Genomic DNA, 27,302 nt, shown 5'->3' with positions numbered 1-27,302 from the left:
ACCTGAAAACCAGAACCCATAGATGAGTAAAGAAGAAAATTTGCCTTCCCTTAAATTACCCCGATCGCGTTGATGTATTAGCTCCTCTAACAGGCAAAGAAAAGGGCAACCTGATCAGAGCCTCAATAGTTTAGGACCCGGGGGCTTTGAGTAGAATGAGTCCATGCCAAGGCCCGCCCCCTCTTCTCTACTGCCCAATAGCTTTGGCAGAATTGGGAGGCGAGGTGGGCAGGGCCTGTTTGTTGACAAATGCTGAGCCACGTGCGGGGGGGGACAAATCAGTGGGCGCCCGGATAGGCGCATGCGCGCTGGATACTCTGCCTACACGCAAGCGCGTGCAGGTGGGCGGAAGCGACAGTCGGGGTTGCACGTGTAATGTGAGGTGATGGAAGGGGCGATGCATACTACCGCCAAGGTCTGCACTGAGACTGGCATAGAATTTAGCCCTCGGGGTCCTGGGTGCAGCCTCAGGCACTTTGCTTGTGAACAGAACCTGCTGTCCCGGCCAGATGGCTCTGCTGCTTTCCTGCAAGGTAAGTACTTAACCCAGGTAAATTCTGTCCGAGCTATGTTTACCTAGGTCATATTTGTTTTGAAGAACGGTTAAAGTGTGCTGTGCAGCGGAGTACCCACCTCCCAGCGATCTAGCTGATAAATGCTCCTCCGGCACTGATGCAAAACTTCTTACCAAATGGAAACTTTTAAATAGGCCCGACCCACACCTCTCCCTCTCAGCTTGAATGCAGCCCCTCCTGCGAGCTAACCAAGCATTCTACCATTGAGCGATATCTATCGCCCTCAACTGCCATTCTTTTAAAATGGAATGGAGAAGGAAACGTCAGAGTACATCAAAGCAATAATGGTAGAGTTGGGTTTTTTGTTTGTTGGCGGCCTTTGATTCATTAACACACATAGATTTGTGTGAGTTTTGGCTCATGCTGTAATGTGAATCTCTTCTTGGGCGTTATGGTCAGAGAAACTTGGAAACTACTGTTCACTTGGAAGCCTAGTATCTTCATTTTCAGGTGGTAAAACAGGCCCAGAGAGAGGTTAGCAAAATCATTTAGGTTTACAGAGCCAAGAGGAGGCAGACCAGACTAGAAGCCAGGCTTTTTATTTCCTAGGTCTTACCTCCCCTCACCTATTCATATCCACTCTGGGGAAATAAGCAGGCTCCTCCCAGAAATAGATCCCTTTCTCAGGTGTTTGGACTGCTGCAGAATTTGGGGAAAGAGGGTAGGCTGGAGGAAGCTTTGGAAAGAGAAGTTGAAACCACATACAATGAGAGGAAAGTTAGCTTTCAGGGAAAACTTCCTGTTAAAGTTACTGATAGTAAGGCTGGGGATTTAGCTCAGTGATTCCACTGCCTGCCTGGAAAGTGCAAGGTCCTGAGTTTGATCCCCGGTACCAAAAAAAAAAAGGTACTGCTTGTGCTCGGTGTGTACCTAAGTACAGTGTCCTAAGTATTTTAAGTGAATTGTATTGTTTAATCCTTACAAGAACATGAGGGAGTTCATTTGACTGGTAGTTAATTTGACCTCATTTTACAGATGAGTAATTAGAAGCAGAGAAGTAAAGTGGATGCTTGAAGAATCACTGCCAACAAATGGCAAGGGTGCCCATACTGTTAAGTGCTGCCCGTTGGGCCCTAGAACAGGGAAGTTATGTCTGAGGCCTCCTCCACTGTCTCCCCAGGTGATACCTCCATCCTGGCTGGTGTGTATGGGCCTGCAGAGGTGAAGGTCAGCAAAGAGATCTTCAACAAGGCCACCCTCGAAGTGATCCTGAGGCCGAAGATTGGGCTGCCTGGTAACTGGACTCGGCTAAATTGCTGAAGGTCTAGACTGTCAGGACCTTGCTGGCTCCTCTCTGCATGCTTGCTGTCCCTATTTTCTTCTGCTCCCCCACCCCGCATCTCCTCTCAGGTATTTTTGTCTCTTTCTCCAGCTTTCTGCCTCTGTGTCTCAGTTTGTTACTTTTTTCTGTCTTCATCTCTTTGTCCCCTTCTTTGCATTAGCCTGCTTTTTCACCCTGTCTCTTCTTCATTCCCCATCAGCTAGGTCCACTGGGTTTGGAGTGGCTGTGGGCAGCAGCCCAAAACACAGTCATTCTTGGATGGCTGGTAGCCCTCTTGGTGGGAGCCAAGGATGGCAGGGCTGAGTAGAAAGCAGTCAGACCCGGCATGCTTCCCGCTGTGAATCCTATCACCCATGCAGGTCCTGTGCCATCTCAGGCTGAGTCTGTAGGCTCCTTACAGAGGGCTTTCCTCCAGAGGGTGAGGCAAGTGAGGGTGATGAGGGTGAGCTGGGTGGAAGCAAGAAGCCTGACAACTCCTCCTTGATTTCCTCAGGCGTGGCTGAGAAGAGTCGGGAACGACTAATCAGAAACACATGTGAAGCCGTGGTGCTAGGAGCCCTGCACCCCCGCACCTCTATCACAGTGGTGCTGCAGGTCATCAGTGATGCTGGCTCCGTATCCTTTCCCCAGATGCCTCCAAGAAGTGCTCCCAGACCTCCCTGATGGCTTCCCTCCTGGTACCCCTGGAATATGCCACATGACTGCTTACTGTGTGCCAGGCAGTGTTCTGAGCACCTTCTACATAACTAATTTAATCCTCACACCACATAAATCAGGTGCTTTGTGTGTGTGTCATAGTGTCATCCTTGTGAAGGGGCCATGCTAATCTTCTCTGTATCATTCCAATTTTAGTATATGTGCTGCCGAAGCAAGCACTAAATCAGGTGCTTTTATAAGCCCTGTTTAAATAAGCCCAAACCATCTGGCTGTAGAGGTGGAGTACTCTGGAAGATGAGTCTTCTTATGTTCCCATGTTTTGGGTGAGGAAAGTGAAGCCCCGAGAGGGAAACAGTTTGCCCACAGTGGAAGGCAGCAGAGCTGGGCCTCAAATCCAGGGCTGCCTGACTCCAGAATTTGTGCCTTTGACCTCCACTCCATACTTTAGTGTGGGTTTCAGGTTCTCAGGCTGAGGGAGCCCCCAACAGGCAGAGCAGCTGGGTTAGGAGCTCAGGCTAGAAAGATCTTTGTGGTTTAGGCCAGTGAGGTTTTGATGGACATTTCTAGAGCAAGTTGCTGGTACCTGGCCCTGCATGTGGCAGGCAGTTTATGACTGAGAAGAGAGAGGACCTGTTGTGCCGCATTTTACAGAAGTGGAAACTGAAGCTCAGAGGAAGTGACAGAGGGTCAATAGCAGAGCTGGAACTGATAGATTTTAAAGCTAGAGCCTTTGTCCACTCTACTAAGCCTGGGAAAGACCTGAGGAAACTGAGGCAGAGCCAGCTGACTGATTCCAAGCCTGTGAACCCCCTGGGGTGGGAGCAATAGTGGCTCCATCACCTGGAATAATGGCTGCCTGCTAGCAGCAATTTCTACACTGGGTCTGGCATTGCCATTACCTCCTGCCATGTGACCTTGGAAGGTTTCTTCCTCTCTCTGACCCTATTTTGCAGAAGGTTGGTATATAATTTAATACGTGTCTATTAGATAACACTATGGCCCTGTGTAACCAATAAGGAGAATGAAACTCAGAATAAGTCACTTACTCAAGGTCATGCAGCTAAGAGGTGGCAAGGCCATGTATGGAATTGGGGTTCCTTGAGCCCAGAGCTGCTTATTTACTCAGCAATTCTGTGATCTGTTAGTGATGTCTGCCACCGGCATCAGCTGGGAAAGGTAGGCATGGATGTGTTCTGCCTGCCAGCCCCACAGTAGGCACTCTTCTTAACTGTTCTTGTGCTCAGCTCCTCGCCTGTTGCCTGAATGCTGCCTGCATGGCATTGGTGGATGCAGGTGTGTCCATGCGGGCTCTCTTCTGTGGCATCACCTGTGCCCTGGACTCTGATGGGACCCTAGTGCTGGACCCCACAGCCAAGCAAGAAAAGGTAAGTGTGAAGTCCAGGGTGGTGGGAGGGCTGTGACCAGATGGCTCTCCATGTCTTCCTCCAGGCCTCATTTCTTTGTGAGTCATTTGGCTCATGCATTTCAGCCTCAGTTGGCAGGTAATCCTTTACTTAGCAGAGTTCATTCAGCTGCAAGTGCTAGAACTCCAGCTCAGACTTGTGCAAGCCAAACAAGAAATATATTGGCTATTGGCTTTCATTACCATATTCTGAAAGAGCAGAGGTCTAGCTAGAATCAGGACTGAAAACACCATTTCCTTGCTTCATTTGTTGTCCCTACTTTTTTCTTTTTCTTTTTTGAGACAAAGTCTCACTATGTATCCCAATCTGGTCTTGAACTTGCAGTGATCCTCCTGCCTCAGCCTCCCAAGTGCTGGGATTACAGGCATGTGCCACCACGCCCAGCTTGTCTCTGCTTTTTTCTGCACATTTGGCTTCTTTTCTCTGGCCAACGTCTTTTCTGAGGCTAGGACTGGCTCCATCAGCTCCAACTTTGTGCTTCCCTCCTAAGAGGCTCAAAAGCAAAGGGGAAGGGAAGAGATTTCTTCTTATTGGCTCTAGTTCACAATATCCTGGGGCTGTTATTCTTTGGAGTTTTCTGCCCGGGACCATCCTTGTTCATAGCCAGTCAGGAAAATGAGATACCCTTTGGGATTCTTTGGACAGAGGGGGTTTAATGCAGAGGATTGGTAGAAACAGTGTTGGAAGAGTTGGAAAAGCAAAATAAGAAGAAGGGATGGTGCCCGAAGCTCCTACTGGCCTCAGGCTGAACCTGTGTGCTGACTCCCTGCCCTGCGCTATTGGAAACATTGTGCCAGTTAGTTCTGAATGCACAAAGCTGTCCTGCCTTTTCTGGCAGCGGAAATGCAGAGTCTACCTCACCTCCATGCCTACTCGGACAGTTGCCGCTGTCAGAGTGAGGACCAGGCTGCTTCACTCAGCTCTCCTGGTCTCCCCCCTTATTACTGGTAGAACCTAAAGGCAAGGGACTCTGGGGAATATAGTCCTCTAGCCCCGGCCTCACAGCATGGAAGGGAGGCAGAGTGGAAACTGGGTAAATGACCAGCACTGTGGCTCCCCCTATGGGCAGGAATGCTATGGTTGGAATGAGGGGCTTGAGGAGCAATTATGAAAGAGATAGAGAGCCATTACCCAGGGTGGGGTAGTGTGTAGACAAACAACTACAGTTGATACTTGAGCCCCAGACTGTGGGAAGGTGAAGACTTTAGGCCAAAGTTCTGGAACATCCCCCTTGGGACTGGGTTTTATCTGAGAGGAGGGTCGAAGGTTCCTCACTACCTTCTCCCTCTCATCCCTAGGAGGCCCGGGCAGTCCTGACTTTTGCTCTTGACAGTGTGGACCGGAAGCTGCTGATGTCTACCACCAAGGGGCTCTATTCTGATGCTGAGGTGCCCATGTGGGGACAGGGGAAAGCCAGAACCTTCCCTCCCACCCTGACATGACATCTTGTCCTAATTCTGCTGCATGCTGAGAGGATTAGGGAGGACCCTTCCCTTGCATCCCTGTATGTAAAAGAGAGGGAGTTTTCCAGATTTGTAACTGTGGAAACCTTTGTGGAAATTTTGGAGGGAAGCCTAGTGTATGAGAGGCAAAGGGGGAGTACAGTTTGAAAGCAGGAGGGAGAGCAGCAGAAGGCCTGCAGCTTCCAGCTCAGGGTAGTGACCTGCCCAGAATTCTAGGTCTCTACGGATCAGAGTTTGGAACTATTGGGCCAACTGGTCTCCAGAAGCATTTCTAACCTGGCCATCCTATGAATCTAAGAATATGGCAGTAAAGCTCTGGGGGCCTCTGCTTCTGTGGCTCCAGAAGTTTAGGGTCCCTCCAGTGCACATGAAATAACCCCCTTACCACCTGCCTCACCTGAGATGGGGAGAGGGAATGGTAGGTATGGGGGCTCTGGGCATCTGTTGGGTTGTGGATGGGTGGGTATAGGGCAAGGTCCCCAGCACTGACCAGCCTCTCTCCTCCCAGCTCCAGCAGTGCCTGGCTGCAGCCCAGACTGCCTCGCAACATGTCTTCCGCTTCTACCGGGAGTCATTGCAGAGGCGCTATTCCAAGAGCTGAAGCAAGCCGGGGCAGGGCACCCCCACCCACTTCCTTGGCCTGAAGCAAGCCAGCGGCCCTCTGTCCCCCTATGCCCATGTTGGCTTCCAGTCCTGTAGCTGCTGGGCCTCCTGGGGAGGGGGCTTAGGAGCTCGGTCTTGGTCCCTGACATCCCTGGGCCAGGGGCACATGACCCCCACCTCTCTATAAGGCAACATTAAAGGCAGCTCACTGGTTTTGAGTGAATGAGTCACTGCCTACTGAGCACCTATTGTGTCAGACCCCCCAGGCACTGAGAATTCCAGTGAACAAGAGACTCAGGCCCCATATTCAGGAGCAATGGACAGGAGTTGGTATTTTTCAGATGATGGTGAGTGGTATGATAAAAATATTTGGGAAACGAGTTTAGAAGGTCAGTTTGGGGTGGGCAAATGTAATATAAGCAAGGGACACCTCTGAGGGCAGGGTAATGTCTGAGCAGAATCCTGGAGAAAGGGAGGGAGCTCTTGGATAACGTGGGGGGAGAGCCCTCATGGCTCAAAGAGTAGCCAGGTAGCTGTTGTGGGTGGTGTGGGGTGAGCGAGCCAGAGGGAGGAGATGGGCCAGTCTGGGGAAGGGAGAGGCACAGCATGAACTCGGCCTCAGGGGCCACAGGAAGCATCTGGCCCTGAGTACTGCTGTAACCGGCCTGTTAACCCCATGAGGTGGGGCTATTATAGTCCCCTCTTGAAGATGAGGACATAAGCTCAAAAGCTAGTTAGCTCCTCAAGATCAGCAGCTAACTTGCCAGGGAACTAGGGTTCCACTGGAGCCCAATCCCTTGCTGTTGAGATAAAGACCAGGGAGACACTGGCACACTGGGAGTTCCCTATCAAGGCTCCCTGGTGCTCAGGAGTGGTAGCACCCCCTAGGGGTGTTTGGAAATATAAGGGGGGCACATCTAAGGTGCAGGTGGACTGCTCCCCACTTCCCAGGACCATTAGTGGGCAGGGGCCAAATGCAAAAAGCAAGTGTCCCACAGCTGGGCCACAAGGGGGCAGGATCAGCCGGCCTGATGCTGGGGGCTGGGCTTCACGCATCAGGTCCTCTGCTTCTTGCTTCACATCTTGAACCAGCTCACAGAAGCCCCTTGATTGCCCTAGTGGAAAAACAGACTCATCCCCAGGAGCCAAGAGGGAATTGTGCAAATCCTTAGCTTGAGATTATCCCTCATTAGATGCTCAGGAACATTGCCTGGGCGGGGGGCTTTTCTAGGAAGATCAGTCACAATGACATTAAACATTGAGCTGATTTGCACATCCTTGTTCCCTGATAGCCCCCTTCAGTGACCGGCTCCTCTGTGTGCCTCTTTAAGTGCTGTGCTGATGTCTGGCTTGCCTGGTGCCTGCACGTTTCCTGAAGGTCCCGTCCTTGCCAAGCATGGCCTATTTGATCTGAATGGTGACGCTGGCCCCAGGCAGGAGAAAGGGAATCTAGGAAGCAGGGCTTGCACTGCCTGAATTTCTGGAGCTATTTCTCCCCCAAAAAGAGGGTGCTGCTGGCACAGAGTGAAGCCACAATACAGGCCAAGAGATGCAGAGGGTAGTTAACCTCAGGTGAGCCCAGCTCCGGTTCTCCCTCTGTGTTCCTACCTCCTGTTGATTAAGGTTGCCTCAGGGGAGTATGCTTAGAGGGACTCAGCTCAGCGTATGGCCATTTAACTGTAGGGTGCATTTAGGCCTCATCCGATCAGGGTGTGGAGAAGAACATCAGCCCCATTTTGCACATGAGAGAAGAGAGGCTGGAAGAGCAGTCATTGGGGCTGAGGTCACGCAGTGACCAGGTGGAGGAGTAGGCCTTCCAACCTGGAGGGAACATTCTACCACGTGGAAACCCTCTACCTGATTCCTCCCAGCTGAATTCTCAGCCTCCAGCAGCTGTCACCCTGGCTGGCCCCTCCTGGTCTCAGACGCACAAACACACACCCAATACAGGGACAGACTCGGATTTGGCTGCAAGGGTAACTTGTTTAATTTCTCACACTGCTGTGGTCTGGTGAGCGATGGCTGGGGAGGGGAGGAGTCTCCAGCTTGTTTCTGGGTGGTGATGCTGCTGCTGCCACGTCATGCACCAGGATTCTCCACTCTCTGCCCATGGGTGCTCCGGGCTTCCGGCCTCTGGGTTCACAGTGGGGGCCGGAGAGGCAATTAGGGTGGGTCTCGGGAGGCAAGGTAGGTGGCCAGGGTCACCAGGGCAGCTGCATAAGTGCACAGGCCCAGCCCAACGGCAAGGACCCCCAGCAGGAAGGCACGGCAGGAGGCGGCTCCTGCCCCCTGGATATCCCCCTTGGCCCAAGCTTTGTTGGTCTGTAGAGGCAGTGGGCAGTGGTAACCAAGGTGTCCCCTTATCCCCGATTTGCGTCCCACAGCCCCAGACCCTTCCTTTTCCTGAGCTCCCAAACCTGACATAACCATTCACTCATTCATTCACCGGCTTATTCCAAAGCCACAGATTGCCTCCTATGGATCAGATCAGGGTGAGTTGGGCAATAGAGATGCTGGGTGACTAATGAAAACAAGGTACTTTGAATATCCCACTATTATAACTCACTTGATTCCCACCATGACCATGAGGTGGAAATTCCCATTTTATGGAGGAGGAAAAAGCAAGTTAAGTAGCTTTTGCCCAAAATCTTACAAAGGACAGCAGAGGCAGGATTTGAGTTCAGATTCTTTTTGTGTGTGTGTGCTGGCGATCGAACTTGGGACCTTGCACTTTCGAGGCAGGCACCGGAACCACTGAGCTAAACCCCCAGCCCTGAGTTCAGATTCTTAACTACCACTCAGGGCTCTATGAAACTTGCCTCATTTTACCCATGAAGGTTCCTGTGTGGATCCTTCTCTCCATCCTTTTCTCCACTGCCCTTGGGCATGACTCCTCTTGGATTCTGTGTCTTTGTTTCCTTGGAACAGCTTTTGCTCCTATGCCCAGTACCCTCCCAGCCCCACATACAGACTGACCTTCTGGGCCAAACAGAAGGCAGCGATGCCCACGGGCCAGAAGCAACAGAGCATGGAGAAGACTGCCAGGCTGAGGTGGTCATGGGGTAGAAGCGGCGAGACATGGCCAACCCCATCCCAGTCAGAGTCACTGTCACTGGATGATGTGTCCTGTGAACAGGAGAGAGCCTGGGTGGGCATCTCCATCCTCCCTCCTTGCCCACTGCTCCGTTCCCCATAACCAAGGCCAATACTCCTCTAGGACTTCCCAAGAGGCATAAAAATGTTCAAAGAGTTAAGCGATGATTCTGTCTAGATCTTGGGTCCCTTGGAAGGGAAGTTGTAGGCCTTGTCTCCCAAAGATACTCAGCCACACTCCAAAGTTTTTTCAAGAGGTTCATGCAATTGCCTGTAATCTCTTGAGTTTAAAAACCAAAAGTGGAGAGAGGTAACATCAGAAATGGGAACCTGCCAAAAGAGGGAGATTGTAAAATGCTCCAATGTCCTAAATTACTAGGACAAACCTGCCTGCTAGAAACTAGATCCTAGATGAAAAGTGTAAAAAATCTTACAAGCCAGGTGTGGTGCATGCCTGAAATCCCTCACACTTGGGAGGCTGAGGCAGGAGGATTGCAAGTTCAAGACCAGCCTGAGCAACTTAATGAGACCCTTTCTCAAAAAAAAAAATTTTTTTTTTAAAGGTTAGGGATGTAGCTCAACCCCCCAGCACAAAAAACCAAACCAAAACAAACACAAAAAACATTAACTTGAAAAAAGACCAGGGTCCACAGTCCAGATGTGTGTGGGCTTTGGAGAGAGGCAAGGCAGATAGACAACAGGGGAGTCGGAGAGCAGAAGGATGACACCCAAAGGCCGGGCAACAAAGATGAGAAATCTGGAGAGAAAACCAGAGGAACAAGAAGGCTAAATAACCTGAAGTCCCAGTGGCCCACATACAGTCGTTAGGAGACTCCAAGCCTAAGACAGACCCTTCCAGTTGCCAGCCTGCCAAACGTTAGCCACAACTGGCTGCACCCCGACCCCTTTCCCCTGCCTTCCACTGAAGCCTGCTGTTCCTACCTCAAGGTCCAGAGGCCCCGGTTCCCCCAGGCCAGCACTCACAGAGGAAAAAGGTGGTGGTGGGGACGGCCAACCCCTCAGAGACTCTGCAAAGGCTGTCTCTCTTAAGGGGGGGCCCAGCTCAGGTCTGCCAGGCTTCCCGGCAGGGGAGTCACAGGCTGTGCTTGTCAGCAGAGGCTGTTGAAGCTCCTGAAGACTAGGGCTGTCCATGGCTGGGGGAAACACGGGAAGACAAATACAAGTTGAAAAGCAGGCTCACCTTCAACCATCCCCTGACTTGAGAGAGACTCAGGCAGAGAAGTTAGTTCAATGAATGTCAGATCCATTTTTCAGATGGGAAAAATGAGGCCCAGAGAATAAAAGAGGTTGGCCCAAGGTTATGAAGAGAACTCAGGAGTCTGGACATTCAATTCTGGGCTTTTCTTTCAAGCAAAAACGTCACATACCTGTTGCATGCTTATTTCAAACTATGCCTTACACACTTGTCCCATGAACTACCATCCCACCCAGGCTCACACTCCGCCTAAGTGTACACACCCATCCCTCACCCCGGTGACATCCAGAGCTTCGCTGTGGTCCACACCACCACACACCTGTCCCCAGACTGCACACGTCGAGCTGCCAAGGCCCCTGCCACACAGCCTCACCTAGGGAAACCCACCCCCAGCCCACACCTTCATCTGCCAGAAGGTCCTTGAACACCTCCCCAGACAACATCAGCTCCCAGAAAACATCACTCTCAGGCCACAACCTTCTTATACATTTATCCCAAGCAGCTCGGTGCACACACACTCCCAATCCTCAGTATCGGAAACCACACACATCCCCCTCACCCACACAGGTTCCCTCCCACACACGCACCACCTCACTCGCATCTCCCATCACTTCCCTTGCACACCTGCCCCAAACACGCATCTGGGTCCAGAACCCCCTACCCACTCCACTCGCACCTGCGACCCCACATACCTGCCAGCTCTCCAGACACCTGATTTAGCCCAATCTTCCTTTGCACACCTCTCCCCGTAATCACCCCAGCAACACGTACGTGGGCACACTCAACCAGAAAGATTCTTCTCACCCTACATCCCCTGGGAGGCCCCAAACCTCCTGCTGGCTCACTCCAAATCCCCACAGGGCCCATTTCCTCGCCAAAGGTTTGCATCCCCTCTCCACAGCCGGGACCCTGGGGTGGGACGGTCCTCCCCACCTCCTCCCCTCGCTCACCGTCCACGGTCAGAGGTCCGGATCCCCTGCACCGACACCCGCCCTGACCTGCCGCCTGCGGGGTGGGCAGACCCAGAGACGCCAACGCTGGCGTTCCGGGGTTCCGGGGCCGGGCCGGGCCCGGGGTCCAGGATCTGCGTGCTCAGCTCGGCTCCGCTCGGGTCTCAGAGCCCCGGGCCTCAGCTGGCAGGGGGGCAGATGGGGCGGGGGCGGGGCGAGTGCTCCTGGCCCCGCCCCTCGGCGGCGGCTGGGGAGGGGGCCTGGAACCCGGTTCCAGAGACTACAGCCCCTTCAGCTGAGGCCAGGCCCAAGCGCTGCTGACCGCGGAAGGGGTCGTCTCTGATTCTCCAGGGCCTTCCTGGCTCGGCCCCGTCTCCCCTCCCTCAACCCTTGCTGCCCAATAATAACCAATAATAATAACTCCAACTACAGCTGTGTGCCCACTAAGTGGTTTACATGTTCACATTTATTCCTCAGAACAATCCTAGGAAGCACTGTCATTTATTGTCCCGTTTTACTCGGCAGGGAAGAGGCACAGAGAGGTTAGGTAACTTGCCTAAGAGCACACTCTGTGGTCACAGGTAATTCACAGATGAAGGCCCAGGCCCTGTGTTCAGTGCTCTGCATTCACCATGGCAATCATTCCTCTCAGTAGCTCTGCTTTTATCTCTGATCTGCAGATGGAGAAACGGAGCCTCAATGGCTAAGATAAACAACTGGTACCAGGACCAGCAGATTGTAACCCAGGGCTAAGTTCCTTGCTAATCGAAGGAGAGGGGGAAGAAGTGGAGGCAGAAGGCAGGGTGAGCTAAGTGTGCTCCTGCACTCCTGTCAGCGCTGGGGAAGCTGAGGCTGGAGGATCACCAAGAGTTTGAGGCCTGGCTGGGGTACACAGTGAACTACATGCATAGTAAGACCCTGCCTCCAGGGATTTAGCTCAGTGGTTCTGCCTCCTGCCTCCAAAGCACAAGGTCCTGAGTTTGATCCCCAGTACCACAAAAACAAAACAAAACAAAACAAAAAAACCCCGCCTTGAAAAACCAAGCCAAACCAAAACAAAAACAAACAGGAGGAGGACTGGAAGAAGAGGAAAGCAGCAGTTAGGGGTTCCCAGAAAAGGAAGCAGAAATGGGGCCCAGGTGGTAAAGTTGATGTTCATGAGTCAGGGTTTGGATCCACCCAGATCTGGTTCCTTTCCAGGCTCATCAAGGCCCTTGCTGTGTGACCCCACCACAATGGCTTCACCTCTCTGAATCCCAATTTCTTCATCTGAAAAATGGAGGGAGACTCCCTGCCTCCTAGATACGACAACATACATAAAGCCCTTAGACTAGGTGTGATAACCGTGTCTGACATTTACCCAGTGGGGTGTGATGTAAGCCCTCTGACCGTGTATGAAGCGTTTATGAATGTTGTTATTTACATCCATCTTCATCAGGAAGACTGAAGGGCTCTCCTCACCCTGCAAGCCCCTACCTCCTTCAGGGAGCCCACCCAGCTCGCACTGGACTTCCCATCTCCAAAGCCCTCCATCTGGCCAGACTAGAGGATTCCCCAGCCTGATGTGGGGCCAGCCGGAGTTCCCTTGCTCCAGGGCTCTTGGGCACTGGGCCAAGAGTCCAGACGCCAGAGCTGGCACAGGCCCTGCTCCTGGGGAGAACAGATGGCGTCTGTGAGTGCACTTGGCTCAGCCAGAGTTTCTGGCAGATGACAGACACAGAGACCCACTGGAGGGGAGATGAGGGGGAAAGGGAGCAGGATTTTTTTACCTAGGAGAGGGATGCCAGTTACTTTCTCTTTCCTGGGCTCTAGCTATCTTTTCCGAGCATAGTGAAACATAGCTTATACAGTTTTTCTTTCATTTGTGTATTTCTTTTGAATCCTCCCATCAATCTCAGCTCCAACAGTGCTGGGATTTGATCTCTTTTGTTCACTGCAGAGCCTCAGGGCCTAAAACAGTGCCTGGATCAAAGTGGGCCTTCCTTACATATTTGTGGGATGAGGGCATGAATTCCTACTGGCCTCAGTTTTTCACCAAATTGCACAGCCCTGTGGGTCCCTGATTGTCCTCAGCCACTGTAGAGATGAATTTGTGTCTAATTAGAGCTTTCTGGCTACCATCAGCCTTGTACAATCTCCCCAGCCCACCCTTTTGGGGTCCAGAGAGGCCCAGGCTTAAAGTTTTTGATGGACCTGGAATGTTAAACACCAGATTCCAGCAAGGATCTGCAGTGGAGGCCTATGCCATCCAGTGAAAGTTTTGAGGAGGAGCAGTCTATTATTTAGTCTCAAAGTGTCTTCCCAAAGATTACTCATAGAGGAAAAAGATAATGTTATGGGAAAAAGTAGCAGACATTCCCCTAACTGGCTGATAAAAGTTAATGTCAGCAGGATGGGACAAATCAGTTAGGACAAATGTGCTACCTGAGAAGATGCACTGAGAATGACATGGTGTCACTTCTGTGGTTTTCCTGTCAAAAATGCATTACCCGGGTCAGACATGATAGTGTATACCTCCAATTCCAGCTTCTCTGGAGGCTGAGGGAGAAGGACCCCAAGTTCTTTCTTCCTTCCTTCCTTTCTTTCTTTCTTTCTTTCTTTCTTTCTTTCTTTCTTTCTTTCTTTCTTTCTTTCTCTTTCTTTCTTTCTTTCTTTCTTCCTTCCTTCCTTTCTTCCTTTCTTTCTTTCTTCCTTCCTTTCTTCCTTTCTTTCCTTCTTTTTTTTTTTGTTACCAGGGATCGAACTAGGGTTCTTGCGCTTGCGCAGCAGGTGGCGAAACCACTGAGCTAAATCCCCAGCCCCAGGACCCCACGTTCAAGCTTGGCCTAGGCAATTAATTTAGGGACTTAGATTCTGGATGGAGCAGAGATAGTGGCAAAGCATGTTATTAGGACAACTGGGAAAACTAGCACACAAGATATAGATTAGATGATAGTTTTATAACAATGTTAAATAGGTACTAAGATAAATTTGATACTATGATTATATAGGAGAATTTGTTTATTCTTTGGACACTTTTCTTTCTTTCTTTTTTTTCCCTTTTTTTGTACCAGGGATGGAACTCAGGGCTTCATGCATACTAAGCAAGTGATCTACCATTAAGCTACAGCTACAGCCCTTTTAAAATTTTGAGACAAGGTCTCACTAATTTGCTCAGATTGGTCTTGAACAAACTTATGATCCTCCTGCCTCAGCCTCCAGAGTAGCTGAGATGACAGGCACGTACACTACACCTGGCTAAAGTACTTTTGTTTTGGGGTTTGACTGATATGTGTTTGCAAAACAGGATTATTTACATTCTTAGCCGGATGTGGTAGTGCATGCTTGTCATCCCAGCAATCTGGAAGCTGAGGCAGGAGGATCACTGTGAGTTTGAGGCCAGCATGAGCTACATAGGGAATATAGGAAATCTCAGAAAAACAAGACATATATCCCCAAATAATGTATTTTGTGTGTATGTATGCATATATATATATATATATATATATATATATATATATATATATCTTGATCATTTTCAATCCCCTTTCTCCCCCTCCAGTGATGGTGAACCTTTTAGATAATGAGTGCCCAAACTACAACCCCAAAACCAATTATTTATCTCAAAGTGCCAACACTGCAATTAAACCTGAATACTGAGGTTTTAGTTTAGAAAAAGCAACTCATACATTAACATCTTTTGTCTTTAAAGAAAAACACAATAACATGCGTACCACAGGTTCGCCACCACTGCTCTGTCCTCGCTCTTCCCCTGAATCCCTTTCCCCCATGCAATAATAAATGTGGAATGCTCCCCAAACTTGTGCATCATCTTTTTGCAGGGCCATACCACTCTTCTCTATATCATTCCCAATTTTTTTTTGGAGACAGGGTCTTGCTATGTAGTTCAGGCTGGCCTTGAGCTCACTATGTAGCCCATGCTAGCCTCAAACTCATGACAATCCTCCTGCCTCAGCCTTCTGGGTGCTGGGATTACAGGCATGCGCCACCAGGCTCAACTCTGTATCATTCCAATTTTAATATATGTGCTGCCAAAGGGAGTACCCAGCTAAATTTATAACATTTAATCAAGCTGTTCATTTATTATGTGTGCCTTTTCTGTACATATATTATACTTCAAAAATCATTTTTTAAGAAAAGATCTTTATATACTGACATGGGTAAGTTTTCAAGACATATCACTGAATGGGAAAAGCAAGGTATAAAACAGTATGTACAGCCACTATGAAAAACACTATAACAAGCTGGGCATGATGGTGCACACCCGTGATCCCAGAACTTGGGAGGTGGAGACAGAAGGATCACAGTGAGTTTGAGGCCAACCCGGGCTCCACAGTGAGTTCAAGGCCAGCCTGAACTATGTAGTGAGATCCTGTCTCAGAAAAACAAAACAAAACAAAAATTCATAGAGATGGAAAGTGGAATGGTGGTTGCCCCGGGAGTGTATAATGGTTTTATTATAGATAGGTAGAAATATTGTAGGCAGACAGACAAGGGTGGGCCCTGGAGGGAGTCAGTGCAGAAGATGAGAACACATCAAAACTGGCTGGGAAAGAAAGAGAGAGAGAGAGAGAGAGAGAGAGAGAGAGAGAGAGAGAGAGAGAGAGAGACAGACAGACAGACAGACAGACTGACTGGGTGGAGGTGGGCTGGGGATTTAGCTCAGTGGCATCATGCCTGATTTGCAAGCGCAAGGTCCTCAGTTCAATCCCTGGCACTGGGGAAAAAAAACCCCAACTGGCTGGAGGTGCATCTGAAGAAGATTAAAGTCACAAAGGCCAGATTTGCATGCTTCCCTTACCACCCTTTTGAAATTTCCCATATAAATAAACCATCATTTCATTGGAGTGGGCCTTCTTCTCCCATGCACTGAGACTAAGCCCACTAAAACTGAAGACAAAACTAAGACGATAGATGAATGATCAAGGTTACTAATATCATCCATATGCCCTTGCTATTACTGGATCGATATTAGCTAAGTGGCTCTACTTGTAATCTTATTGGTTGATTATAGTTTGACCCACATTGTACCCACCCCTCATGACTTTGCTCTATAAAACTTCTCAGAAAAGTGGGCTCATTGGCAACCCACTCAGGACCCCATCTATCTCTCAGGAGCTATTTCTATTTCCTATTCTTTTTTTTTTTGTACCGGGAATCAAACTTGGGACCTTGCGCTTGTGAAGCAGGTGGCAGAATCACTGAGCTAAATCCTTGGCCCTTTATTCCCTATTCTTATTCCCATTACTATTCTCTAATAAATTTTCCTACTTTTAACTTCTGTTGTTCCTGAGAATTCATTCTTCAACTTCAGGGAAAACAAACTCAGTGTATCTAACATCTAGTAGGTTGAGAGTTACATTTATTTCCTCCATATCAGTTCTAGAGAATTTCAGTTTTGCAAGATAAAAATAGTTCTGAAGTTTGATTGCACAAAAAATGTAGCTGTAGTTAACTATTGAACTATACAATTAAAATGATTAAGATGCTAAATTTTATATAATGCGCATTTAACTACAATTAAAGTAACTTTTTTGGTGTTACATCTCTAGCCTTCTCTCTCTTTTCTTTTTCTACCCTTTTTTTTTCTTTTTCTTTTTGAGAGAGGGTCTTACTAAGTTGCATAGGCTGGCCTTGAACTTGCAGTCCTCCTACCTCAACTTCCTAAATAGCTGAGATAATAGGTATGCACCACCGTATTCAGTTTCAAAGAACATTTTTTATTCTGGAACTAAAGATTGAACTCATAGCCTTCAAACTGAGCTACATCCCCAGCACCCTCCTCCCTTTTTTGAAACAGGGTTTCACTATGTAGTGCAGGCTAGCCTGGAACCTGTCTCAACCTCCCGAGTGTTGGGATTACAGGTGTGTTGGCCAAAGAACTTTTAAATAAAAAATGTACAACTGGGGCTGGGGATTTAGCTCAGTGGTTCTGCCGCCTGCCTCCCAAGTGTAAGGGCCCGAGTTTGATCCCCGGTCTCCCCCCAAAAAATGTACAAGTAAATAAATGATAATGTGCTTCTGTAAAAATAAGATATGTAAACTGTACTATTTCAATAACAACATCAAAATTAAAAACATCAATAGCAAACATGTAGTGTTTTCTATATAGCAGGCAGTGTCCTAAGTTCATTACATATTTGTGTTAGTTATCTATTCCTGTGTGAAAAACTTCTCCCAAAATTTAGTAGCTTAAAGTAACATCAAGGGTTGATCAGACCCTCAGCTACATTTTGTGGGGAATGATGAGGAATAAAAAGAGACAGAGATAACTTTTTTTTTTTTGGTACTAGGGATCGAACTCTAGACCTTTCACTTGTGAGGCAGGCAGCAGAAACACTGAGCTAAATCCTCAGCCCGAGACAGAGATAATTTTCAAGATATAAATGGCGAACCAGGAGGAGACCTGCCTCTAGTGGACAGACTCCAATAAAACTCTGTGGTTGGCCCGCTTTTATTAGACAGTGAGAAGTACAGGAGGAGTGCACACATTTCATGAAACAGCATTTATAGAGAATGGGTGGACAAGGATTAAGTTAATGAGGAACCAGATTTTCTCTGTGCTCAAATGCCTGTATATTGATAACTGTCCCCAGCAGATGCTGTCTTGCCTCAGGAGTGCTTGGTTATTGGCATTCTGCCCATAGCCAGGGGCATGTGGCCTTCTGCATACTTCCCACTTCCTGAGGCAAGATAACACCGACCTCAAGACAGACTAGTCTTCAACAAACACTTATATGCTACATGTTTTCAGTGGGTCAGGAATCAGGTGACAGTTTAGTTGTGTGATTTTGGCTCCAGGTCTTTCATGAAGATGCAGTCAAGATGTTGGCTAGAGCCAGGTATGGTGCCACATGGCTGTAATCCCAGCACACTGGGAGGCTGAAGCAGGAAGATCATAAGTTCAAACCCACCCTTGGCAATTTAGTGACTCAGCTAGACCTTTTCTCAAATTAAAAGGGGGGGGTGGTGGAAGATGTAGCTCAGTGTAAAAACCCTGGGTTCAATTCCCAGTACTGGGGGAAAGAGAATAGAGGAAGGGAGGGGAGGAGAGATAAAAGGAGGGAAACAGAGAGGAAAGAAAAAAGAGCTAATAAACCCCATTTAAAAAAAGGGGGGCAGGGATTTAGCTCAGTGGTAATGTGCCTGCCTCGAAAGCACAAGGTCATGAATTTGATTCCTGGTAAAATTAAAAATAAATAAATAAAATTTAAAAAAAAAGAAAATGCCTGGGGATGTAGCTCAATGGTGAATTGCTTACCTAGCATTTACAGGGTCCTGGGTTCAAATCACCAGTACCAAGAAAAAAAAGTAGCTTTTAAGTTTGGCTGTAATAGTGAAATGAATTATTTGACTTATATAAATGTTATCATATTAATATGTTCCCCCTTCCTTCTAATAATTTGGAGTTGGTGAAGCACTGAGCAACATCCTCAGTCCCTTTTAAAATATCTGTTACTGGGGGTGGTGGTGCATGCCTGTAATCCCAGCACTGGGGAGGCCGAGGCAGGAGGACTGCTCCAAGTTCCAGGCCAGCCTGGGCTACATAGTGAGTTCAAGGCCAGCCTGAACTACATAGCGGGACCCTACCTCAAACAACAACAACAACAACAACAGCAACACAACAACAAAAAATGTATTTTGAGACAGGGTCTCACCAAGTTGCTAAATTACCCAGGCTTAGCTTGAATTTGCAATCCTCCTGCCTCAGCCTTCCAGTGCTGAGGTTACAGGTGTACACCACCACTAATGCAAACTTTGTACTCTTTGCTTTCTGTTGTGGGGGGTAGTGGTTGTTTTTGTTTTGTTTTTGCTAAAAACAAGGAAATAAGTTCTTGCCGTTCTGGTCTGGGCTGGAGGAATGAAGGAGCAGAGTTCAACTGGATTTAGAGAGCGGGGAAAACACTGCTTCAGAATTCAGACTGAGTATTTGTGTTTGTTTTGTTTTGTTTTGGGGTACTGGGGATCGAACTTGGGACCTTGCACTTGCTAGGCAGGCGGCAGAACCACTGAGCTAAATCCCCGGCCCTAGACTATTTGTACGTGTGCCCATTCGTGGATAAAATAACTGAGTCCTAGAGCCCAGCAAGGTCACGGTACAGATTACTGGCAGCGTCCAGATATTGAAAACAGGTGTCTTAGGGATGGGCATGTAGTTCAGTGGGGCAGCGCTTTGGTTCTATCTCCAGCGCAAAACACAAAACCAGAAAACAGTATCTTCTGTAGACAAAGAAACCCTGTTCTTCAAGTCTCATCCTCAGCCCATCCCCATTCCTCAGAATCAGTGCCAACTGGATTTAGCAGTAGCTGAGAAAGAAGCTAGGCTAACAGATCCAAAGGATCTCAAAACGGAAGGGAAACCCACTCCCCAACTTCTCCCGTCTCTGTATGAGAGATTTCTCTCCCTTTGGTTCTGGCTCCGTTCTGACTTGTGGTCCAGGACGGGAGCGGGGTTTTTTTGTTTATTTTTTGTTGTTGTTAAGGAGGGAAGTGTGGGCACAGAACAACAAAAGATTTATTTCGTGTTGGGCCGGGGATTTAGCTCAGTGGTTCTGCCTCCTGCCTCGCAAGCGTAGGGACCGGAGTTCGATCCCTGGTACCAAAAAAAAAAAAAAGAAAAGAAAAAGATTTATTTCGTGTATATTTCTTGTAGACGGTATCTGAAAGAAAGTTGGAGCTCAAACTCGGCCACAATCAAAATGGAGCTGCCCGGCCACGCCCCGATAGCTGAACACTGGGAGGGGGAAAACACTCTTTCCAAAATGGAACAAGAGAGGGAGAGACAATGTCCATCACACCATTTCCCCACGCCCAAAGGCAGCAAACACCAATCACGAGCGCGTAGGGCGGGCATGCCGGGGGAGGAGCCTGCTGTTGCCCCAGCAACAACCGAAGGCGCCCCAGAGAAGCGCGGCTGCGTAGTACTGCTCCTCAAATCTCTCGCTGCAACAAAGGCCTTGGGAGAGGCGTGAGCCAGTCCTGGTCGGCGCCCGTGGAGAAGAAGACAGGTCAGGCCCATGAGCTACAATTTCCACAGCCGTTTTCGCCTCTCCTAATGGTTAAAAGCACTGAGGTGGGAATAACGCATGCGCTGGGCTTAGAGGCGGAGCCAAGTCGGCCCTGCGTTCTGGACGCAGGCACCTCTTGGAGTTTGGGAACCAGGCTGACGCGAAGGGGCGGAGCCATAGTCCCCTGGGGCGGGGCCTTCCCCCGGATTGCTGGGTAGATTTAGGGGGGCACAGTTAGGCGCCAGTTCCCTACCCCAGGGGTTCCCTCCCCCACTTCTCCCCGGCTTTCCTGGGAGGCAGTTAGGATCTGTGGTTTAGACCGCAGCGTCAGTGAGTTGACGAAACTAGTTTGGAATCCTAGTACTGCATTTTACATAGTGGGCCTCAGTTTCCCCATCTTTCAGAGGGAAATAAAACACTTACCTCATAGAGCTGAGATTATATTTTTCCCCTCCCAGGGCCATGGCTGAGGTGCACGTGATCGGGCAGATCATAGGGGCCACCGGTTTCTCTGAAAGTAGCCTCTTCTGCAAGTGGGGGATCCACACAGGTATTCCCTAGGCCTGGCTCATCTCCCGACCGAAGCAGCCCCAGCCTAGGGCTCCACACCCCTTCCTTGACTCCCTGACTCCTTCGCTGATCCTCTCTTGCCATTGGCTGTCTCTTATCTTTTTCCATCCTGCCCCTGGCGGCTCTGGCTTCTACCCTCTACACTGACAGCTCCTAAGGCTATGGGACAGTCCTCAAAACATTGGACAGCCCCAACTCTGCTGTTTGGCTTGCACCCATAGTCCTAGGGGTGCCCTAGGACCCCCCATCTCAATTCTTTGCTTAATAGTCTCCATTTATTGAGTTCTTACTGCAAAGTAAAAAGCTTCTGTCCCAGATTTGCAGAGGAGAAGACACCCTGGTATTCATATTCATTCTAGCAGTCATCCAAGTCTGTTTACACAGGCCCAGCGGGGACCTTGGAAGCCCCTGTCCCCAAGCCTCCCCTTCTGAGGCTCTGTGTATAGCAGGTAGTGTAATGGCCAGGGTTGTAAGTGCCAGATCTGGGTTCAGATACTAACTCCCCCACTTATTAATTGGAAGGCTTTGGACTTGACCTCTCTGAGCTTCAGTTTCCTTCTCTGAAACTATCAGCAGCTAAAAGCTGGGACAGGAGTGAGGTTAAGGGCACAGACTTCCAGGGCCAGGGATTTGGCTCTCTGGTGGAGCTAAATCCACCAGGCCTGCCAGGTTCCGCCGCCTGCCTTGCAAGCACAAGGACTGGAATTCGATCCCAGGTACCGAAAAAAAAAGAAAAAGAGCACAGACTGCCTGTGTTGAAAACCAGTTGTTGCTTCCTAATTATGTGATCTTGGACAGTTCTGTTGCCCTTGATTTCCCTGTCTATACAATGGGAATAATAATAGTACTCACTTTTAGTGGTAGTCCTTAGAACTAAATGATTATCAGCAGGGGCTGTGGGTTTAGGTCAGGCTGTGGAGTTTGTGCCCAGCAAGCATGAGCCCTGGGTTCAAACCCCAGTACCACCAAAAGAAAGTAAACATTTAAATGACTAACAGCAGCATTAGACTAGGGCCTGGACTAGGGAGTCCTCAGTAAGTGTTTGCCTGGGTCACGAAAGGCTTTGATAGGGTCTTGTTTGTAAAGCCCTGTGTGTTGTGCTGCCTGTCACAGATAAAAGCCCATGAAACGGATGTGGTTATTGCCATTATCAACCTTTCAGGCCTGGGTCCTTTCTGATTTTACTGGAAAGTAGGGTAACAGTTGAGATTTCCTGGGAAATTGAGATCCTCCAATGGAGCAGATAAAAGGCAGGCTCTGGAGGCTGGCTTGGTTTTCAGTCTGGACCCCTCCACTCATGTGCTGTGACCCTGGGCAGATGCTCTCCCCTCTTGGAGCTCAGAGTAGAAGAGAGAGAGGAAAAAAAACCAAACAGATAAAGAAACAAGCCCAATGAATACAGATCACTGTAAGTATGAAGAAGAAAAGAAATGAGATTTTATGACAAGGACTAGTCTTGGTTTTCTTTTCTCTCTCTCTCTTTTTTTTTTTTTGGTACTGGGCATTGAATTTAGGCTTGTGAGGCAGGCGTGGGGCCACTGAGCTAAATCCCTGGCCCAGGACTAGTCTTGGACTAGGAGGGTCAGAGAACCCCCTCTAAGGAGTAGCTTGAGCTGACCTGTGAAGGATGAAAAAATTCCAGAAAGAATAGCTAGTGTGGCCAGGGATTTAGCTCAGTGGTTCCAGCACCTGCCTCGAAAGCCCAAGGTCCTGAGTTCAATCCCCAGTACAAAACAAACAAACAAAAAATAGCCAGTGTGAAGGCCCTGAGGTACGGGGACATGAATGGGGCCAGTGAAGCTTCAAGGTAGTAAGGGGGAGGAAGAGTGATGGAAAATGAGCTCAGGGAGGTGGGCACAAACCAGGGTACACAGGGCCTTGTGGGCCATGTTGGGGAGTCTGTAAACTGGGGAGTGGTGTAGGGATTAAGAGTCCTAGGGGGCAGATTTAATGAATGCATTGTTTAAAGTGCTTAGGATAGCATTTGGGATTTAGTAAGCACTCAGTGTGTTCCTTATTATAACCCCTTAGTAGGGTCACTATTAAGACCTATTTTTCCCGAGCAGGGTAGTGCATGCCTATAATCCCAGCACTTGGGAGGCTGAGGCAGGAAAGTCGCCCATGAGTTCAAGGCCAGCCTGGGATACACATCGAAACCCTGTCAAAAAAAAAGGAGGGGGCGGGGATTTAGCTCAGTGGTTCTGCCACCTGCCTCGCAAGTACAAGGACCTGAGTTCGATCCCCAGGACCAAAAAAAAAACAAAACCTGCTTTCATGACGTGCTCCTGGAGAGTAACCTTGGCCCAGCCTCTAAATATTGGATGAAGACAATAATAAAATGTTACCAGAACTTGGGATATACTTCACTGGTAGAGCATGTGCCTAGCATGCACAGAGCCCTGGGTTCCATCCTTAGCACCAAAACAAACAAAAATAACCGACAACAACCAAGAAGACTTATGCCCCACTTGCTGAATCGTCTCAGAATTATAGAATACATTCTTGTGTAGAAGGAGAGATGAGGAAGGGAAAAGTAACTTGCCCAAGGTTGCACAGGCAGAAAGAGAGAGTGCCAGGATTTGAACCCAGCTATTTGGCTATAGAGCCCACCCTTTGTAACCCTCACCATCTTGAAATGCTAGGTGGAAGCAGGTCTGGAGCCACAGGGGCATCCCCTTCCTAAAAGCACCCTGACTCTCCTCATTACAGGGGCAGCATGGAAACTCCTGTCGGGTGTTCGGGAGGGCCAGACACAGGTGGACACGCCTCAGGTGGGGGACATGGCCTACTGGTCCCACCCCATCGACCTGCACTTCGCTACCAAAGGTCTCCAAGGTGGGTACCAGGCCTAGCCCTAGGGACAGACTGAGAAGACGGGTACAGCAGCACCCAAAGCGGCAGGGGCTGGAAACACCCCATTTTGTCCTGCTCCCCATACCTTGTGGGTCCCTGGTAGCCAAGCCTGCCCTGGAAAGGCTGAGCTGAGGCCTTCACAGGCCTGTGCTACAGGAGTGAGATGGACCAGGGGCCAGGGCTAGAGGAGATGGGATGGGGTGGGTCTGGGTCAGGGTCAGGGCCAGGGTGGGAGGGGGGTGGCCTTCAAGTAAAGGGAGGAAGCAGGGGTCTGCAATAAAGAGGAAGCTGGGAGAAGGTTCATGAAGGTTGAGGAGCGGTGGTAGGGAAGGAGGGAGAGGGCACAGGCTGGTTGCTGTTTCTTGGGAAGGGTTCCTCAGCTGGAAAGCAGAGGCTGCTCAAAGGGGAAGTGAGTGTTTGGGCGAGGCGGGGTATCAGTTCTATAGAACATGCAGCAGATTCCAGGAAACAGCCTGGGTAGAGGTGCTGTGTGTTTCAGCAATGTCTGTTTACTGATGGCCTGCCCAGCAGCCTCCCTTCCCCACTATCTTCAGGGGCTCCATCCTGTAGGGGAGACAGACCTATCTCCAGACAGGGCCAGCCAGAGCGGACAGGTCTGGGAGGGGGGACTGTGGAGGCCATGGGAGCCCAGAAGAGGTGTCTGAGCCTGTCCAGAGGCTGGGAGGGCCTCCTTGGGGAGGAAAGAATGAACTTCTCGTGAAGGGCCAGGAGGAGCTAACGAGACCGAAGGCTCACAGGGGAGCATGAGCGCAGACAATTAGGGGGCTATGGGAGAGCAGAAGGATGTCGGGGGTTAGGATGCCAGAGGACAGCTGTGCAGGGCCTTGACTGCCATCTCCTAAGGCACTGGGAGCCACAGCAGGCAGTGGATCAATCAGATTTCACTTTTCAAAGCTCTTTCTGGCTGCCACATGTGGTGATGGGAGAGTGAGGCAGAGAACTCTGTCTTTACTGCTCATCGGGTCCCCAGCCCCCCATTCTATCCGTGAGGAAATCATGTCAACTCTCCCTGTGAAATTTATCCTGACTTCCACTTCTCACCCCCTTTCTGCCCAGCACCTGATCTGTCCCTCTTCCTCCCTTACCTGGATTAGTCAGTAGCATCATGACTGTGCTCCCAGCCCCAGCCCGTGGAGCCTGTGCTCCTATGCAACCAGCAGGGCTTCGGAGGCACCTAAGTTGGCACACATCTTTCCTCTGCTTAGAACCTTTCAGTGGTTCTTGTCTCATTCAGGGTGAAAGACAGAATCTTATCATACATCACAGGTCCTTGCACAATCTGGTTGTCCCTTTTGTTTTGTTTTTTTGAGACAGGGTCTCACTCTGTAGTCCAGGCCGGCCTTGAACTGGCAGTGATCCTCCTGCCTCAGCCTCTTGAGTGCTGGGCTTATAGGCATGCGCCACCACGCCTGGCCGGGTTGTCACTTCTGCCCTTTCTCTGTCTCTCTGATCCAGCCACACTGGCCCTACCAGGTTCATGCCCCTCAGGGGCTTTGCATTTTGGGTTGGATTTCTCTTCCCCTAGATGCCCACACAGCCCACTCCTTCCCCTTCTTTAAGTATTTGCTTAAATGTCACCTTCTTATTAAAGTGCTCTTGATCCCCTCCTTTCCCAAACCACACCCCCACCCCCACCCTACACGGCTTTATTTTTCCCCAGAGCAGTTATCACCATCTGACATACCCTATAATTTGCTTATTTACTATGCTTGTTGTCTAGGATGTCAGCCTCACAGGGCAGGAATTTTTGTCTGCTGTGTTCACCACTGTGTACCTAAGTCCTAGAATAGGGCCTAGCACAAAGGAGGGGCTCAGAATAGAGGGCGAGCTGGGCTGGGTCTCCAAGGGCAGAAGAGCTGAACCACATTCTGAGGACATTGGCAAACTTATGGAAAGGGAGAATCAGCCAGGCATGGTGGCACACATCTGTAATTCTAGGACTCTGGGAGGCTGAGTCAGGAGGATCACAAGTTTGAGCATAGCCTGAGCAATTTAGTGAGACTCTGCCTCAAAATAAAAAATAGAAAGGGGTAGGGATTTAGCTCAGTGTTAAGGCCCTGGGTTCAAGACTTGGGGTGGGGGGAAGAAGCTTCTGGCTGCCAGCTGGAGATAGATGGGACAGGAGAAGAAAGAAGGCCCTGAGCCCTAGAAGGAGGATGAGGCAGGACCATGAGCGAAGGCAGAAGGCATACAGGACAGGGGCCAAGGTGCTGATCTGGAGACTAGAGGAGCAGCAGGCTTCCCTGGCAGGGACACCGAGAAGCAAACCACAGAGCAGGAAGTCAGCAGAGGCCAGATGCAGGGCCTTGAACATGGAGGAGGCTGGACTTCACACTGAGGGCACTGGAGCCCCATGGAAGGCTTTGGAGCAGGGGAGTATAAGGGTGTAGAAAGATCTTTTATGCTGCTGTGTGGGTTGGAAAAGAGGATGGGAGCCCATAGAGGAGGCAGGGGCAGAAACCCCAGGGGAAAGGACCAGGCCTCGGTCTCCAGTGGGGGGGACAGGGAGGTGGGGGCCCCCATCCTTCCTTTCTTCTCCCTCCTGTCCTGCAGGTTGGCCCCGGCTTCATCTCCAGGTGTGGTCCCAGGATAGCTTCGGCCGCTGCCAGCTCGAAGGCTATGGCTTTTGCCATGTGCCCAGCAGCCCAGGCACCCACCAGCTGGACTGCTCCACATGGCGGCCGCTAGGCAGCTGGCGGGAGCAGCTGGCCAGGGCCTTTGTGGGTGGCGGGCCGCAGCTGCTGCATGCAGACACCATCTACAGTGGGGCTGACCGCTACCGCCTGCACACAGCCGCGGGTGGCACCGTGCGCCTTGAGCTTAGCCTGCTGCTTCGTCACTTTGACCGCTATGGTGTCGAGTGCTGAGGGATCCCGCCTCCAGCGGTCGGCCCTCATCCACAGCCCTGGCCATTCGGTGCGGGTGGGATGGCAAGCAGTCAAGATCATGGGCCCTGGATGGTCAGCCCTGATCCCAGCCAGGCATTGCCCTGTCAGTCCTTGCAAGGACCTCATGCCCATAAGGCCCCTGGAGTCCCAGTTCCTCATGTGTCACATGGGGTACTAAGTGTGGGTCACAGGGGTGGGAGGAAAATGCTGTTTAGCACGAGGGAAGTGCTTAATAAAAGTGAGTGATTCTTAAGGTGTGGAGCCTTCCTGACCCCCTTCATCTGTAGATGACCTCTTACCCCACCTGCCACTGACACCCTGCCTGCTCAGGCCCCTATCTTCTGTCAGCCCCTCTGCCCCAGCCTCACTCTCTTCCCGTTCTGGGTGCTCCTCCTCTGAGTCTCCTCTCCTCTCTGTCCCCATTCTCGGATGTTGCCCTCCCTACCACATCCTCATTTTCTCGGTGACCCCACACCAACCCCCAAAGCCCCAATCCATCTCTGTCATGGGCTTTGGTAGGGCTCGGCCGCCAGGAGGCAGCACCCTGTCCGTGGGGCGGAGCCGGGGTGTCCGCCCCCTCCCGCAGCGCTGAAGGGACCCCCCTCGGAGCCCGCCCACGCGAGATGAGGACCGTGGCCCCCCCATGCCCTCCCCTTGGGGCTGCCCCCGCCCCGCGCGCTTCCTGGGTGGGGCCGGGGC

General features: G+C 50.2%; 3 protein-coding genes, 1 non-coding gene and 1 pseudogene across 9 annotated transcripts; 2 read left to right on the top strand and 3 right to left on the bottom strand.

Moving 5' to 3' along the window:
- Positions 1-297: 297 nt before the first annotated feature.
- Positions 298-6,231, top strand: Exosc5 (exosome component 5). The gene is made up of 6 exons (XM_004872997.4): positions 298-533; positions 1,696-1,809; positions 2,351-2,472; positions 3,759-3,899; positions 5,237-5,326; positions 5,910-6,231. Exons 1-6 carry the CDS (start codon positions 386-388, stop codon positions 6,000-6,002), a joined length of 708 nt encoding a protein of 235 aa, XP_004873054.2. The 5' UTR covers positions 298-385; the 3' UTR covers positions 6,003-6,231.
- Positions 2,625-2,733, bottom strand: LOC147821325 (U6 spliceosomal RNA). The gene has a single exon (XR_015447236.1). It is a non-coding gene; the product is annotated as a U6 spliceosomal RNA (small nuclear RNA).
- A 1,742-nt stretch (positions 6,232-7,973) lies between the features above and the next one.
- On the bottom strand, positions 7,974-11,484 carry Tmem91 (transmembrane protein 91). 5 transcript variants are annotated; one of them, XR_015447198.1, is made up of 5 exons: positions 11,264-11,484; positions 10,082-10,251; positions 9,727-9,854; positions 8,981-9,130; positions 8,031-8,137 (listed from the first exon to the last, which is right to left on the bottom strand). XR_015447198.1 is itself a non-coding variant. In XM_021250943.2 (4 exons), the coding sequence occupies exons 1-4, from the start codon at positions 11,199-11,201 to the stop codon at positions 8,084-8,086; spliced, it is 612 nt and encodes a 203-aa protein (XP_021106602.1). In that variant the 5' UTR covers positions 11,202-11,246; the 3' UTR covers positions 7,974-8,083. The 5 variants fall into 5 exon arrangements, 2 of the variants coding, with proteins under 2 accessions (XP_021106602.1, XP_021106605.1); XR_015447197.1 differs by having other exon boundaries at positions 10,040-10,251; positions 11,264-11,483; XM_021250943.2 differs by lacking the exons at positions 9,727-9,854; positions 11,264-11,484 and adding an exon at positions 11,006-11,246 and having other exon boundaries at positions 7,974-8,137; positions 10,040-10,251.
- Positions 11,485-15,039: 3,555 nt separating this feature from the next.
- Positions 15,040-15,139, bottom strand: LOC147821324 (U6 spliceosomal RNA; annotated as a pseudogene).
- Positions 15,140-20,129: 4,990 nt separating this feature from the next.
- Positions 20,130-26,856, top strand: B9d2 (B9 domain containing 2). Of its 2 annotated transcripts, none has more exons than XM_004872995.3 (4): positions 20,130-20,271; positions 20,730-20,821; positions 23,551-23,676; positions 26,269-26,856. In XM_004872995.3, exons 2-4 carry the CDS (start codon positions 20,734-20,736, stop codon positions 26,580-26,582), a joined length of 528 nt encoding a protein of 175 aa, XP_004873052.1. In that variant the 5' UTR covers positions 20,130-20,271; positions 20,730-20,733; the 3' UTR covers positions 26,583-26,856. The 2 variants fall into 2 exon arrangements, with proteins under 2 accessions (XP_004873052.1, XP_004873051.1); XM_004872994.3 differs by having other exon boundaries at positions 20,154-20,336.
- Positions 26,857-27,302: the final 446 nt, after the last annotated feature.

The sequence above is a fragment of the Heterocephalus glaber genome, unplaced genomic scaffold, assembly GCF_053883595.1.
Source record: "Heterocephalus glaber isolate CG9 unplaced genomic scaffold, H.glaber_assembly_v1.0 deba00001744, whole genome shotgun sequence".
Taxonomy (NCBI): domain Eukaryota; kingdom Metazoa; phylum Chordata; class Mammalia; order Rodentia; family Bathyergidae; genus Heterocephalus; species Heterocephalus glaber.
Note: the sequence above shows the minus strand (reverse complement) of the source record. Positions and strands in the feature narration are given on the sequence as shown.